The sequence below is a fragment of the Mytilus trossulus genome, chromosome 1 (genome assembly GCF_036588685.1).
Source record: "Mytilus trossulus isolate FHL-02 chromosome 1, PNRI_Mtr1.1.1.hap1, whole genome shotgun sequence".
Lineage (NCBI taxonomy): Eukaryota > Metazoa > Mollusca > Bivalvia > Mytilida > Mytilidae > Mytilus > Mytilus trossulus.
The window spans coordinates 13,179,208-13,196,038 of NC_086373.1; the positions used below are offsets into that span (position 1 = coordinate 13,179,208).

The 16,831-nt window shown below is 30.1% G+C and overlaps 2 protein-coding genes across 2 annotated transcripts in view; one reads left to right on the forward strand and one right to left on the reverse strand.

Moving 5' to 3' along the window:
- Positions 1-16,831, reverse strand: part of LOC134715605 (VWFA and cache domain-containing protein 1-like) — a 157,500-nt gene that overhangs the window by 34,543 nt on the left and 106,126 nt on the right. The window lies entirely within an intron of this gene.
- Positions 4,877-16,831, forward strand: part of LOC134715631 (tetraspanin-18-like) — a 41,160-nt gene continuing 29,205 nt past the window's right edge. Inside the window, exon 1 of the mRNA XM_063577961.1 lies at positions 4,877-5,110. Within this exon, the coding sequence (XP_063434031.1) occupies positions 5,087-5,110 (24 nt within the window). The 5' untranslated portion in view covers positions 4,877-5,086. The remainder of the gene's footprint in view (positions 5,111-16,831) is intronic.

The window sequence follows — 16,831 nt, forward strand, 5'->3', positions numbered from 1 at the left end:
CACTAATACCTTGAACAGTGAATATTACGAACTCTTAATGTCAAAACTACGAAGGTAATAGCCATCGAGTTGCGAAATTATTTTGGTTAACTATCCGAAATGTTATTGGTTAGTAACCGCTTAATTTATGAAGACTTATAATAACATTAACGGTACCAGTTTTCCTGATCCATTTTTATACGTGATGCACTGTTGAACCAATGGGTACAACATTACATCAATGGTATGAGGGATTGATCAATAAATCTAGACTGGGCTATGCACCCGCATGCGTCTCTAAACCATTGTGCAATATAATGGTAAATATTTCAGGTCTTTTAAATAATATTAGCCTGAAGGATGGTTAACCTGTGTGGACTCACAAGTTTGAAATTATACAGGTACTGACTACTTGATTGGAAACTGCCTTGCATATTTAAATAAGACGGGAAAATGTATCGATCATCAAACTTGCAAATCTCTGTAGACTAAATAAACAGACGCGAAGTGCATTATTATCGGTTTTGACCTTAGTCCATATCTCTTGATTATCATTAATACAAAAAAGAAGAGTTTGTTAGATATTGTTTTCTACTCGATCTTTTGTTATTCATTGTTTGCCTGTATTTCACAAGCTTGTGTTCTTCTATTGCACCTTGGTCTCTTCCTAATGTTTTGTAAACTTTTTCAAGGGGAAAATGCCCATGAACTCAAAATATAAGAGTTTGAAATAAAGCTAAAATCAATATAGCACACGAACTATACGTTTTTATTTTTTCTTGTAAAAGAACATTTTTCAGCAAACAATAGACATTACATCGTCGATATTAAAAACAAAAGAGGTGACAAACTTCTGTTCGTCCTTACATATCATTAAAGCATTGAGGATGCACTGAGATCAAATTTAAAAAAAAAAGTCTAGAATTTTGAATTGTAAGTCAAAAGAGCATAAGTTAAGGAACAAAATAAGCTTAAAATTGAAAGGTTATGGAGCTCCCTTCGACATTTTTCAAAAAATGGCTGGAAAAAACTTTATCGAACTTTTACCTCATTTCTTTTGCATTGGTATTAATTGGGTCACAAATCGACAGAAAAGAAATTTTGATAAATGACCTATTATGAGCTATTGAAGTCTTAAATGAAAAGAACATTTATTGTTATTGGGCATAATGTTTCACCCTGTATCGTTGAAGAATAACAAAGGAGTAAAATAACACATAAATGATAAAGAGAATGGTAAATTTTCGATAAATTGTTTTTTATTTTAGATGATTTTGATATAATAATATGGCGATTTTGTATTACTAGTAGTTACTATAGAGTCCAAGAAATAATTCATTAATAATTGACTTTAGTATCGTATTGTTTATCCCTAATGTCATAAAAAGTCTATCTTTACCAGAAAACGTATTGATAAATAGAGTTTTTACTACTAGTACTTAGTTATTATTAGAAGGCATGTTCTCCCAAGAGAACCTCGGTCATTTTCATAGTAAATAATCCATTTTTAGGGTTGAAAGATCATGAATATTTTGAGAATTTATATTTTAGTATTATCTCACGTAAAGTATACTAGGATTATCGTTTTTCTTTGTTTTAGGACCTTTCCAAACATTTTCTCTCAAACATTCATCGGACATATTTCTTTTGTTATTCCGAGAAGCTCTTTCTCGTTTTATATGGACTGTCTCTCATTTTATCGGTTTTCTCATTGTTTGACTTGAAACATGTAATACATGCATTAAAATAACAATTTATTTTACCTGATACAGGTTTAAATATAACAATTAAACGTGTTTACACAATCAAATGTCATAGAAATACTCTATAAAGTGAGAAAAAAGACTTAAATTTATCCTCATGATTCTTTTATAGATTGAATTGAATAAATTGAACCAGTATTATTTGTGCAGAAAATGTCAATTTAAGAGGTTATTATTTTGAGTATGAGGGAGTCGGAAGAAAGGAGTAAATGTTGGCTCAGTCTTAATACAGCACACATTTTCTTCTGGTACACTTTAAAAATTTATATCAGTGTTTTACTCTGACAAAAATTATCAGAATCTTTTGTTTTACCGAAAATAAATCTTGGACAGAGAGTCATTTCCATATACATTGATGTTCGTGGCTTGTTGCCTATACAAATCTAACATTTACAATATATGTGGTAAACCATATTTTACAGATGTTTCTGACTCAAATAACTTGAAAACTTTATAAGAAGAAAAAAAACTGTAAATGTCTATTCTGAACCCTTTCGTTTGTTTTAACTACATAATCGTTTTTTTTCTTTTTTTCTTATATATTTTTTCATCATAACTCGTTTATTATAAATTCATTTTATTCAGCCAGCAATTATTTTAAGTGAAAATTGTAAGCATTGTTAGAATACATGAAAACACAGAAATATATTATAAAAGATTTTTTGATTTACTTCTGCCTAAATTTTTAATTAATCAATAAGACTGCTTTTGTGAAATAAAAAAAAAACAGTACCCGGTCACCTCAAAAAGATAACATTATGATATAGTTCTTGCTCTTTCCTTGAAATTTCCCGAGAAAAACTTTTGAAATGAAAATGAATTATTATTTAAACCTTTAGTTCTTAGTTTTTATATTTTTCTTTCGGAATTTTTGGACCTAAGTTGTCTTCAGTTTCATATTATTTTGGCCAGTTAAACGTTTTTAAGCGAGTTTTACTGGTGAGTCTTCTGTTACTGAAAGTTTCATCTTGCGTACACAGTTTTAATTCTATTTTATATGATGAGTTTATCTTTTATCTCTTTCAGTTTTCGATTTTATATAACCAGTATTTTCATTGATTTTTATCAAGTTTAGTTAGAAGAACATTTTTAATTTTAAATCTCAGAGACATGCATGATTTTTGAAATATTTCTACAGAATATCTATTCCAAATTTTTCTTTATAAAAATAGAATCACAGTGGCAAAATATTACGTTTCAATCAGGTACCTTTTTTTAATTTAAAAGTAAATGAATGATACTCACGGTGTCCAAACTTCTTTTAAATAAAATGAAAACATGTCTTACTGAAAACCATATCTATGACATCATAACAATGATATAAGTGATTCATAGAATTTGTTGTTACCTTAAGTTTACCTATTTTTCTGGGTGGTTTTTTTTTTCACACACCGTTGTCAATATAATGGAATTTTATTTTCTGTCATACAAGTGAGAGGTTTAGTTAACTTTCAACCAATGCACCATTTTCTACATAAGAAAATGCCGGTATCAAGTCAGTTTTTATCCACTCGTTTGATGTGTTTGCCTTTTTGATTTTGTCATTTGATTAGGGACTTTCTGTTTTGAATTTTCCGTATATTTGTTGGTTTTTTATTTTTAGGGGGGGGGGGATATATAGCCAAAAGCATTGTTCAATCACTTCTATCTACTAGGTTCAAATTTTATAATAGAATAGAATTGGCAAACTTTTACATTTCCACCTGTTTTCTTTTTTATTTATAAGAAAATGAAGTACTCTAACTGTGTTAAAAATTCTTTCCAATGAAATGAAAATATGTCTTACTGAAAACCATATCTATGACATCATGACATAATGACAATTTATAATTGTTTGTTGGACCCTGTTGATGCTATAGTCATAATAATTGTTATATCATTTGTATCAACTAGGTTCAGACTTAATTGTATTTTGTACCCTTCTTGTATCTCGTCGCAATAGGTACTTTGTACTCTTAATTATTATGAATGTAACACTAACACCAAAAAATCTAAGAGAAGAAATAATTGTTGGTTTTCTATCTCCAAATACTATTGATATATCATTAAGCTTTACGTAAAGAATAGTAACGATTGTTACCGTGAGAATTCAACTTTGGTGTCGAATTATTATTTTTTTTGCACTAAGTTTTCTTAATTTAAAATGTGAGTAATGACACAAATACAAAGAAATAAAACATAATAAGGATTCAGGTTCAGTAGTAAGTATCCTATTTTTTCATTTATTTGTGCCCTGTAGGTAAAATTCTATCATTTAATACGTAAAAACATAAAAGCTTTTGTTTCAGGGTAAAAGATGTTTAATATAAAACATAACATCATCATTAGAGAAGGCAAACTGCCTCGATCAAAATACATCTTTTAAAGGTTTCTTGTGAAATGAAGCATTGCGAATGTTTTGTTACAACAAATTGACAAATGCTAATTTTTCATGAACTCTGAAAGCAAGTAAAATAATATTTTTGTTGCACATGTCCTACATAATGCGACAGAAGCAACAAAAGAAAAACTAATACTTAATTTTGAATAAAGTTATTTCATGACAAATAATCTGAAGTATTATATTCTGAATAAATACATCAAATTGACTATACATGCTTTTAAAATAAACTGCCAAAATTATCCAATATCGTTTAAATCCTACAAAATGGTATTTTAAATATTTTATAAACTTCTGATATTTACCAACAACAATATCCATAGAATCACATGAAAATTTCATTGAATAACATCTTTGACAAGTTTAAACTTAATAAATTTAAACACAAAAGAAAATTAAAGTCATCTACTCACAGCACTGTCTTCATCTGTGTCTTCACAGTTCGGTACTGCACATGGGATATTAATTTCTTAGAATCAATAGTGTCCGGAGAAACGGACAGTGCGACAAGGTATCTTTACCTATCCATCACTCAATCACGAATATATTGTCTGTGTTTAAGGAAAAGGTTATTTGTATGGTGAATTCATATTAACGATCAATATCACAAACTTTTATTTCAAATCGGATTTTGCATTGATAGGCTGGGCCTATAGCGTAATCGGATCCTGATACTGTAGTCATTGTTTCCAACTCAGAGAGCCAACCGCATGCGTTGTAAATGATTCGAAAAAGGAACAGATGTTGTGAATAATTAGTAGTAACAAACTTATATGATTTTTTACAAGTGCAACACGGACGTATAGTTATGTTAATTAATGAGACGCAATGAACAATGATTGTCGATAATTTGAATATTTTGAAGTTCAAAGGTTACACGTGAATACCTCATTCCTCTACCAGTTGAAAGTTAATTTGTCTAACCGGTGGTTCGTTATAAGTTCTGACTTATATCTACTCTAAAATGGAAGCAAATCACTTCACTAAGGTAAGAAAAGCTTATACAATCTTGCTTTTTTTTTTTAGAAAGTATGAATAAGTTCTCAAGACTATTCGTTAAAATTACGTTCAATATTCACTTGAAAACTATTATCTGGAAATATTGTTTTCATATGTGTCTTTCAATGTTAAGGTTTGTGTTCTACTTATAAAGTAATCAGTATGTTCAGTCAGAATGGTCAGTTGGATGGAAACGGAAATGTAAAGATAAGTAGATAAGAAGCATTAACACTGATGTGTCAAATAGCCTTGGCTTCAGATTTTGTAATTACTCTTATGGTGTGCCTGTAAGTAAACCTACAGGAAAGTCCTTCATTAAATAAATATAAGTGTAATAAAAGAAGTTCTCCGGAGAAAATCAATTTTATCCATAAAATCATCTTATCTTACTTGAATGTTGCATGTTAATGTCTTCAACGTCATGACGTCATTATTTGTAATTTATTTGTAATTTCATAAAGTAGAAGGAGGCAGGTGCGGGTGCGCTCTGTTGAAGAGTTAATGCAATATAGAGTGTTATCCCTTATCCGAAATACTGTTATCCCACATTTGACCGTCATTAACTATGGTTAATGGAAAATAATTTACTCTGAAATAACACTTTATAGCTTGTGGTTTTATGAGGTGAAGAAAATTTGTCCCATTTGTTATATTTCCATTCTACTGAGTAAGTCTTGAACAACCGGTTAAAAAAAGTTCCTTGCACATTTTAAAAAAGCGAAAACTGTAAAAAAAAATATATGTGTCTATAAACGTTGGATTTGACAAACTGTAACGGAACAAAACGGTCTCAAATTTTAAAACACGAATTTACAAGTATACTCTATAAAATCACAGTTGCTACAATCCTTTTAGTTTATTAGTAATTTTATAAATCTATATATTAATTAATCAACCATTGTTCATACTTATGACGTCATCTGATTTGCATATATTATGTTGAAATGAGATAAGCCTTCTTATTTTGTCTCCGACCAATGAAAATATTCATACAATGAAACCCGTAATATATATGAATAAGGTGGTATTTTTGTACCGGTTTCAATTAAAACCTAAGCTTAATCGAAATAGATAAGCTATGGTCAGAAAATAAAAATTTGAATTTTGTTATTTTTGGAGGATAATAAGAAAATGGTATTCAGTGGTCACATGCTTTATCAACTTACCTCTAAATGCAATTGATGTTGTTTATTTTCTTGGATAAGCTTAAACAAATTAAATAACGTATGGTCTGAATAGAAAGAGAAGCAGAAGATATCATTTGGACATTCACACGAATACTGACAACGCAATATAACAAAAACGAACAAAAGACAATCAACAGTACAAAAAACAAAATATAGAAAAAAGTATGATTACAAAATTATCTAACTCAAAGGAAAATTCTAAACGGAAAGTTATTAGGCAAATGGCATAATTCAAACGCTCAAACACATCAAACGAATGGATAACAAGTGTCATATTCCTGACTTTGTACAGGCATGTGTAGAAATGGAGGATTAAACCTGGTTTATACTGATTTAAAAATAGAAAAATAGACTGGTCAACACGAACCTCACTTAAAAGGGATGGTTTCGGATGCACCGTAAGAAATGGTTTAATTTGGCATAAAACTAACATAATTCGAACTATTTTTCTTATTTGAAAAGATTCAGCTATTTACTTTTTTCCCCATTTCGAGGCCAAAGTATACTCTTAATATATCTTCCTCTTCATAAGAATGAGCCAATGAGGTTAAAATACAACCACGTTGTTACAACGTAGTTGTGTTCTTTATGTAAAACAAAACTTGATGGTTTGCAATATCTCGGAGTTCATACATTTCAAGCCCTCTCATTAAACTGGCTATTACGCTTAGTCCTACCAACGTAGCTTTTCTGATATTTCAGATTTTATCTAAAAATATGCTTACAACAGATGTCTGCGAAGCTTTATATGAAAAATATTCATATATTGACTGTTGATCATAAATAGGGAAAACTAGTGTTGATGTTTTATTACTCTTTGTCATTATAATTTAATCGTGTTAGTGCATTTACTCTCAAATTGCTTGTGAGGGTATGTTGTTTATTTTTTAACGTTTTTGTTAGTTTTTTCCCTTGTTGTTTCATATTACTTGCAATCAGCTAGACTTTGTGTTAAACTATTTTTAATGCATATAGTAAATAATAGACAAATATAGTTATATAATAATAAGCTGACTAACAACTTTGATCACAACAAGTACAAAATCCTATGGTCATAGTCCGAATTTAGAGCAAGAATGCCATTATTTGATACATACACAATCTCAGACATATTGACTGTAGTATAAAAATTGAGGCTGTACAATTTCAAATATTTGACTTTGCAATATAAATGATCTCACAAAAACTAGAAAAAGATAGAAGAAAAAGAATTTTGAAAGTTCAGTTTATAATTGTATGAAAAAAGAACTAAATCTTTTTTTCTAAGCTTCAGAAATACGGTAAGAAAAACAGAGGAAGTTTTCAATTGTGTTGGTGTATTTTAGTGAATATTTGAAATTGACTTTTTGTGTTTTATAGGCAGTGGTATTGAAGTATATTGATTTAAAATTATATGACATTTTATATGTCAACAGGATAGGTTGATTCAAATAATATGTGCACAATGACCAGAGACAATGACTGGCTACGTTTTATCCTTGATAATCATTTGTTAAGAACTAAAAAAATATTTCTAAATACTAATATGCAATGTTCCTGTTCTATAAAAGTTTAGCTAATATTTCATTCAAATAGAAGCGTGCTTGTTCTATTACATCTGAAGCACTAAAAACTTCCTACAAATACCTCACAATTATCTTCAAAAGTCCAAGGTTTTGCTTGGGGAAAGTTAGATAAAAGTAGATGGACCAAGTTTGGAGGCGTTGGAAATTATCTAGGAGCAGACACCTTGCTTTACGGACCGCTCGCATATTTGTTCACAGTTTTTCCCAGCATTGTGAGATAAACTCATCATAGATACCATGCATGTTTAAACTTTTTATTTACGCCAGACGCGCGTTTGTCTACAAAAGACTTACCAGTGACGGTGGAAATGTAAGGCTTTAATATACATATTCCTTCCCATTCCATTTCTTAAATTGTTCTCTAAGATACGTTTTTTTTTCATTTTTGTTTACCTCTAGTTCGTAATCACATGTATTTAGCATTATGAAAAGTATCAAGGTTACATAATCTTTATTCGGATTTAACTTATCCAGCGAACTTGGAATAATTTTAACAGGGGGCATCAAATTCAACGGCATCATTGCAAACTTATCAATAGCTTCACTTATAAAACATGTTTTCTGTAAACACCCCTTGAATCAAACATACATCTCACAGCAAGTGTCTAACTGTAATAGAAACGCGAAATTTTCAGATTACCAGTCGCTTTGGGTTCTCTTTCAAAATACTAGTAGTTAGAACTTTCTACCAATGAATAGACCACCTTAGCTGTATTTGGCAAGCTTTGCAAGATTTCTTTACAATAATCCCTTTTTCAAAAGCACTATAAGCTGCAATCATGTATATATTGTAAATTTTCGGATACTATTTTTGCATTTGTAGGATAAAGCATTTGTATTAAAATAGTATCAAAATGAAAAAAACAAAAAAAACTTTTGCATCTGAAATTGTCATTGAAAAGTTAAATCTTTATAGATTACGACAGGGAATCTTAAACTACAACAACATTTTACTCTGGTGGTAAATCAGCAAACATATACGTTTGTTTTCATACAATAAAGACAATTGAATTAAATTGGAAAATGTTCTGAAAGACCACTTAAAACACATGACGCTTTATCACTGCCAATTTTACATTGATTTATCGCAGTTACCTCTACATTAAATTTGAAATTGTTTTGAGAAAATATTCTATTTTAACTCTGACGAAGTTTCTTTATTATCATGAATATAATGGGTGTATGATTCAAACAACAGATGCTTTTAGTATTTATTGCTAATATGCAAATTCACCATTACTATAAATCGATAATACCTTAAAACATTGTATTTTGGATAATAGACACACTTGTCCGATTGAATACTTTATTTGTCAGTGTAAACATACATTATATCTTGGAGTACTTCATTTATAGAATTCCAAGATTTCACATTTCAAATCAATGTTTAGAGATTTTAAAGCTTTTTAGAATATTTTGAGCATTCGTTTGTTTTGCGGTCTCGGCAAATTTACTGATTCATGATTTATTTATGATTATTTGAGAAAATTAATATTTTATCGCATTTTAATTTGTATGAAATCAATTTAATGATCTTGAAACTTTCAATGTTAATGTGTGATTGAGGATTGTTTCGTATTTATTGGTTGACACATTTTCAAAGTATACAGTTATATATCTACCTTTGCAATAATAATATATGTCTTATAGTAATTCATGTTTTCATGATCAACTTGCTTTTCCAGTAGGTATAAACATATAAAGCAGGTTTAGTGTTACCATGAATACATTTTTATATTTAAAAAAAAAAGGCAAATAAACAAAAGATGAATAAATAAATAAACAAGTAAATACAATTATACATAAATAATTTTAAAAAAGACTTACACTATGAAAATATGTTCCAAGTTAAAAAAAAAATCACGGCAAGTTTAACAGTTTCTGTCCTATGATGTGATTTTGAACATCACATCACAATTCTTTACAACACAAAATAATACATGTATTATCAACCATGGATAGATATAAATAAGCATTTTTCATTACCGTAAATTGATAATGCACCGGTTTTTTTTTACTTTTGTGGGAAGGAATACATCCTCCAAAAGTTAAACTGAAAGAAGTTTAAAACTACAACACTTACCGACCGTGCGTATTTTTGCGAAGTTTGTATAGCCAGTCAAGGTCGTTCAACCTTTCAATCATCATTACTTAGTAAAAAGAAATTAAGGTCAATAAGTAAGAGGCAATAGAAGTTTATCTATGTTCAAAACCAGTTTTAATATACTAACATACTAGAGAAAACTTACCTAGTCGAAAGAAAAAATATGAGAGGATCATATTCGTCTTCATTTATGTATACATCAACCTACTGTTGGCAAGTTAAGACTCAGTCAAAATTTAAACAAAATATACTAGAATATGAAAATGAAAATGAACAATTGAAAAACTTAAAACCTCTTTTGTCATAAAAATTAGCTCTTGACTTACTCTCACTTTTAATTTCTGGATATTTTTGGCCAAGATACGAAGTAGACCTAATATGTCATTTTGACATCCTTGTTTCTTTTGGTTGTACATTGCACAATATTTATTGTTGTATTAATGACATTTTGAACTTTGGGAATCCTTTTGTAAAGATTTCTTAACTTCTAGTATACGGATGTCAATCAATTTTAAAAAAGACTTACACTATGAAAATATGTTCCAAGTTAAAAAAAAATCACGGCAAGTTTAACAGTTTCTGTCCTATGATGTGATTTTGAACATCACATCACAATTCTTTACAACACAAAATAATACATGTATTATCAACCATGGATAGATATAAATAAGCATTTTTCATTACCGTAAATTGATAATGCACCGGTTTTTTTTTACTTTTGTGGGAAGGAATACATCCTTCGTGAATGCAAATTGTCTACTTTTATCGACAATATTACTAGAAATGCATAAAAAGTAAAATAATGAAGTATATGTACTGTTTGTATTATTTTAATGAACAGTGAACAAAACTTTCGTAATCACAATTACGTCTTATTATGGTCTGTTGATTTTCGACGATTCTTTACAATGGGATATAGATTACCACAACAAGATATGCAAATCATGTCATTATCGGAAAGTTATTCTTGTTTAAGCGGAGTCGACAATTCCTTAACTTACTGACCGGATATGAATTTGTAAGCTCTTTCCAAATACCAAGAAGCCTCTGTGGTTCTTGGTAAAACAATAATTCTAATAAAATGTGCACTGTATGTAACACTATCTGTGTTGTAATGTATGCTCTTTCGAGTCTCTATCCTTACTGCAATTTACATGTTGTAGCACATATTGGCATACCTGATTTAGATGATCATAATCGTATTTGGTACAGTTTTCGGAAATTTTTTTTAATTTTAATTCTCTTCAAAGTTGTATTTGGTTAAGACTTTCAACTGTTTTAAATAGAGCGCAACTAATAAGTTTTATGTAGATGAAAAGATGGTCTATAATAGCAAATAATATCAGTTTGGTAATTCGGATAATTATCTAATCCCTTGCATAAATTAGTATTTTTTTTCAAATTCAAAACTTTATTGCCATATAAACTTTACAGTTGGTGACATATAAGATTTTCTTGTTTTAATCGCCATCGTTAAGTCTGTCCATATTATTTTCCACTTATCTTATTTCATTTTATCCAAGCTATTTCTCCCTCCCCTCGTATCGGCCACGTTGTAGACTGTACTACAACTACAGCTGTAATAAGCTGCTTTTTGAATTTTAAATTGCATGTGTATGAACCGATAACGAAGACTATTTTCAATACATTAGCCATACACCTTTAAGCAACCATATTTAGGCTATAAGCATGAACTGAATTGATAGAATCTGATCTTTTTTTGTCAAATTGGTTCTGTTCGTCATACCTATGTCAATTCGAATTTAGGTGTGACTATCAATGGGCGTACCGTGCCTGTGGTGCGTACTAAAGTGGTAAATTATGTGTAAGTTATATCTTATCATTATCTTGTGAGATTCTTTCACAATTTTGTTAGTTTCTTTAATGGTATTGTCTTCAGTAAACACATATCTCTAGTTTGTGAACATATATATGGTGTTGTAAAACAATTTTCTCAATAAGGAAATCAAAGAAATTGTGTATTACCTCAGAATAATCTTTTTAAATTTTGTATTTGCTGTGATAAAAGCCACGCATTTATGCTATAAAATGTATACTACTTTAAGAAAAAAACCTTCTAAAATGTGACCATAAACAATACTTTTTTAACGTAGCATAGATCTTACGCATGGCTATATTCTGATTGTTTCCCGTATAGAGTATCGAACCCGTAGACAGTTTTATACATATCTTGTCAAAAGTTCATTTAAACTGAATCTATGTTTCACTCTAATCTATAAAAATGCCTATATCCAATATTGAGGATCAATATCTTAACAGCAATATAATGTATCGTCCAAGTATCATGATGCTTAAATGTGGGGCCAGCATGAAACTATATATCATATATTATTTTTTCAAACCTTCAATAAACTCAACATGGATACCATGATTTTTCGGTAAGCCAGACGCGCCATTTCGTCCATATAAGACTCATCAGTGACGCTCGAATTAAAAAGTTTAAACGGTCAAATCAGAGAAGGAGAGCATTGAGGACTTCTGAGAAACAATAACGCAAAGATCTCCAACACGACTTTTAAGTTAACTGTTTAATAGCATCCGTGAACTTTTTATTCTTTCGCTTATGATATTTTCCAACTTCTGTTTTTTGTTCGATTTGTGCAAATTAATTTGTTTTTCCATAGTTGTTGTGTTTTCCTCGGTTTTAGTTTGTAACCCGAATTTGTTTTCTCTCAATCGATTTATGACTTTTAAACAGCGGAACACAACTGTTGCCTTTATATATATACAAGTATACTATTAATTTAACCCTGATTCCATGAATTTGTATGATTTTTCATAAAAGTAAAAGGATTCACTAAATAGAAACCAATCTGACAGTTAGTTAATATCACAGTGATTACTATAACGTTTTCCTGAAATACAAGACTAATGTAGTTATTGGAACGAGATCACGGATGGAATCAACTTTCGCTTGATAATGTTTCTTTGGCGATATAACGACAAATGAAGAATGAACAAACGAAACCTGAGGTTCCAATGAACCCTCACGAGGTCTCAAATGATTTGATTTTATAATGTTCTAAAGTTACAATCAAAATGAAATCTAGTTATTTCCTATCAAGTTATAAGTTTCATTTTTTTATGTATTTATAATCATCTGGTAAAAACCCGTGACATATGATTATGTTGAATGAAAATCCATAAGAATATCATATTGATAAGAATAAAATAATTTAACATTTGTGTGTATTTGCCTCATTTTTTTTAATTTTTTTCTTACATAAACAATTTAGTTTTTCGTGTTCTTAGCCCTTGTGAAATTGGTTGGTATTCAATAGGTTTAAACATATAAACTGGTTCCGCTTTTTATATTTAAACAAGCAATGTCGTCAGAGGTTTAGTATTCTTCCTTCATTTTTTTCTTCCAATCTTCATATTAGAAAAATCAAACACATAGCACAAATAGCATATTCAATAATTCAAATACATGAAAAATATATAAAAAGTAGCAAACATAAATATATAAAACAAATGAAAAAGTACCACAAAAAAAGAAAGAAGCTTTGTAGGAGTTTACTGTCTTCCTTTATAAAGTGATATGTTTCTCCATTAAGCTTCAATGAATTCTCTTCAAGAGTATTTCCTATTAATTTCTTTTTTTCTTTCTCAGGGTGTAACTTTTCATTACCTTCAAATCAATGAGTTTCATCAGTATGCATTGTATAATTCATTAATAGACATGCAAATTCTTAATTAAGAAACGAACACAATGAAGTAAGGGATACATCACGAGGTAATCAACATGCAAACAGGATTTAGGGTTTAGTCACAATACGTATTTTATTAACAAACTAATGCGACAGAGTATTAAGAAAAATACCGAGGTGCAAGGTAAATAAAAAAGGGGGAAGACAGTAAAAATTAACAAAATCAAACAACAGAAAAAAAAACCAACGGAACGAATAAAAAACACAACTGTCTTATTCTTGACTTGGTAAATGTATTCCTTAAAAAGGGACAAAAGATTCCAAAGGGACGGTCAAACTCATCAATCGAAAACAAACTGCATGATAACGCCATGGCTGAAAATATTTTACAATGTACAATGTTAAACAATAAAGTGAGAGGTGCTTGAAGTTCTTAAATGTACCTGCGCACAGTTCCGATTTTCTGTTTTTGCAACAATAGTGTATATATCATTTTAAAAACGATGCTTAATCAGCAAGACGTACCTTAACCAATATCCCTCATTGAATTCATGTGATCCAGAAGCATTTCTGCTTCACTGGTAACACAATATTAACAGTGCTCATGACAAATGAACTTAACTTTCGGTGAAAAGAAGCTTTCGCTCAAGACATGAAATTATCAAGTTTAAAATGACTGTTGTTTGCTGGCTTCTCTTCTGTCATATTTAAAATCATACGTCAGCATGAATTTACTTGGATTAGCGTCATTCCCGGTTTAAATATTTACAGGATGTTTGGTCACTTGTATAAGTTATCATGTTAAGGTGGTGCTACATTTTCAGTTATAACGATTATTTTGGGCAATAATTTATATAGAGGGGATGCATGAGACAATCTTATAAAAGTGATTTTTACTAACTATGCAAGCACAAAAGTAAAATAACAAAAATACCGAACTCCATTATTGTATTGCCGTGATAATTGACAGAGAAACTTAAGTTTTAACCTGGATTTGTTTTTTCTCAATCGATTTATGACTTTGAAACAGGGTATACTACTGTTGCCTTTATGTACCCAACATATTACAGGCAACATTGTAATGTGGGTGTGTATTAGCCTCATCTACCTACATTGTTAGTTCCGTAATCTTCTGTATGATTATTTTCTCAACTTTTCATTATATGTTATTTATCCTCCAGCTAGAATATACATATTCGTATAATTAAGTATTTTTGCGTAATCCAAAATAATAACAAATAATACACCATGAATATTGAAGAATGATTTACGAAAGCGACAGTTATATGATTTCTTGGTCGAATTAGTTATCAAAGGTAACAGGCTTATAAATTGATACTCCAGACGCGAGTTTCGTCTACATAAGACTCGTCATTGACGCTCAGATCAAAATAAATAGAAAGCCAAACAAGTACCAACTTAAAGAGTATGATGACCCAAAATTCCAAAAAGTTGTGCCAAATACGGCTTAGGGTATCTATGTCTGGGATAACAAAATCCTTAGTATTTCGAATAATTCATACTTTTGCAAACAGTAAATTTATAGCTATGACCATATAATTGATATTCATGTCAACACCGAAATGCTGATTACTGGGCTGGTGATATACTCGGGGACGAAACGTCCACCACCATTGGCATCGAATCAGTGGTGTCAATAGTTATAAAAGGTACCAGGCTTATAATTTAATATGTCAGACGCGCGTTTCGTCTACATGGGACCTAATCATTGACGCTCAGATCAAAATAGTTAGACATCTAAACTAGTACAAAGTTGAAGAGCATCGATGACCCCAAATTCCAAAATGTTGTGCCAAATACGGCTACGGTTATCTATTCCTTGGATAGGAAAAATCTAAGTATTTCGAATAATTCTTACTTTTGCAAGAAGTAAATTTATATCAACGACCAAAACCGTTTAAAGATTTCTAAATATGTTTATTGCGAATAAATAAAGAGCAGCTTCTTTATTCCTAAAAATATGAGTAAAACTACAATGATGGTTCAAAGGAGCTAAACGTTTTTAAGATAGCACATTAACTTTGAATTCCAGTATTGTCATATATACTCACAAAATGCACTGTAAAACACGTAATAATGAAGTAAAACGTCGGGAATCAGTAAGATTAAATAGAAATGTAAGTATATAAGATAAAACTATATATTTGTTTTTATCAATGATAAAACTGTCTTAACTCGTTAAAAGCGGCATTGTTTTAAGTGTACAACTTGAAACATAGAGAAAATATTACATAACCATACTAGAATTTCAAATTATCTTAAAGTTTTTAATGACCCATCAAATAAAAAGTGTGTACAGCTATGTGAATTTTCAGACATTGGAATTTGAAATAAGACGTTGCTGACACAACTTATCGTTTCGTTTTGTGTTGTTGCTGTTACATATACAAGTTCAAAATAGATTTCTAGAGCATAGAGAGAAACTGTTTCGTGATCATTTCATATTCAATTGTAGATTTTGTGGTAAAAATGTGTTGAAATTTTCACTTATGAAAAGAGATCTGTGCCATTTTTTCTGGTTGATAAATTATTCAAAATGGCAATGCTATTATCACTGCAACTGTTTTAATACCACTGGGATATGACTGACAATAAATGTGGGAGAGGGAATATTCAGTTCTATTATTCACTTTTAAAATCATCAGATTTACAGCTTGGAGTCCCATGTTAGTCGTTATCAAAAGAAAGGCACCAAATTAGGCGTGATCATAATAAATATTCTTGCATTTTATCGTTATTACTTCACACTCTGGTTTAGAATGGACTGTATATTCCCAATAAACTTGATGAAAACAATCACAATTGTAAATAAAAAAGTTATAAGTTAGTTGGACTTAATTCTTCTGAATTACGATCGATGTAGATATTTTATTGAAGAAATAATAAAGAAAAGCTTCAATCTTTAGATGAAATGTCGTATAACACTGCAATCCTGCGTGTTTGCACGAAAGTTGTGGATCAAAATTAGTCCTGTTTCCGGAATCCATACAATTCATCCAACAATCTTAATTAAATCGAAAAATACTAGAGGGAGTTCGCGTATTTATGGTTTAAGCTTACCAAGTTTTTGCCTTCTTTGGCTCAGTGATATAAAGCAAAGGTGATGTATTACTATGATCACGATATCACTTTACTGGTTTGGCTAATTTCCTGATTAGTGAT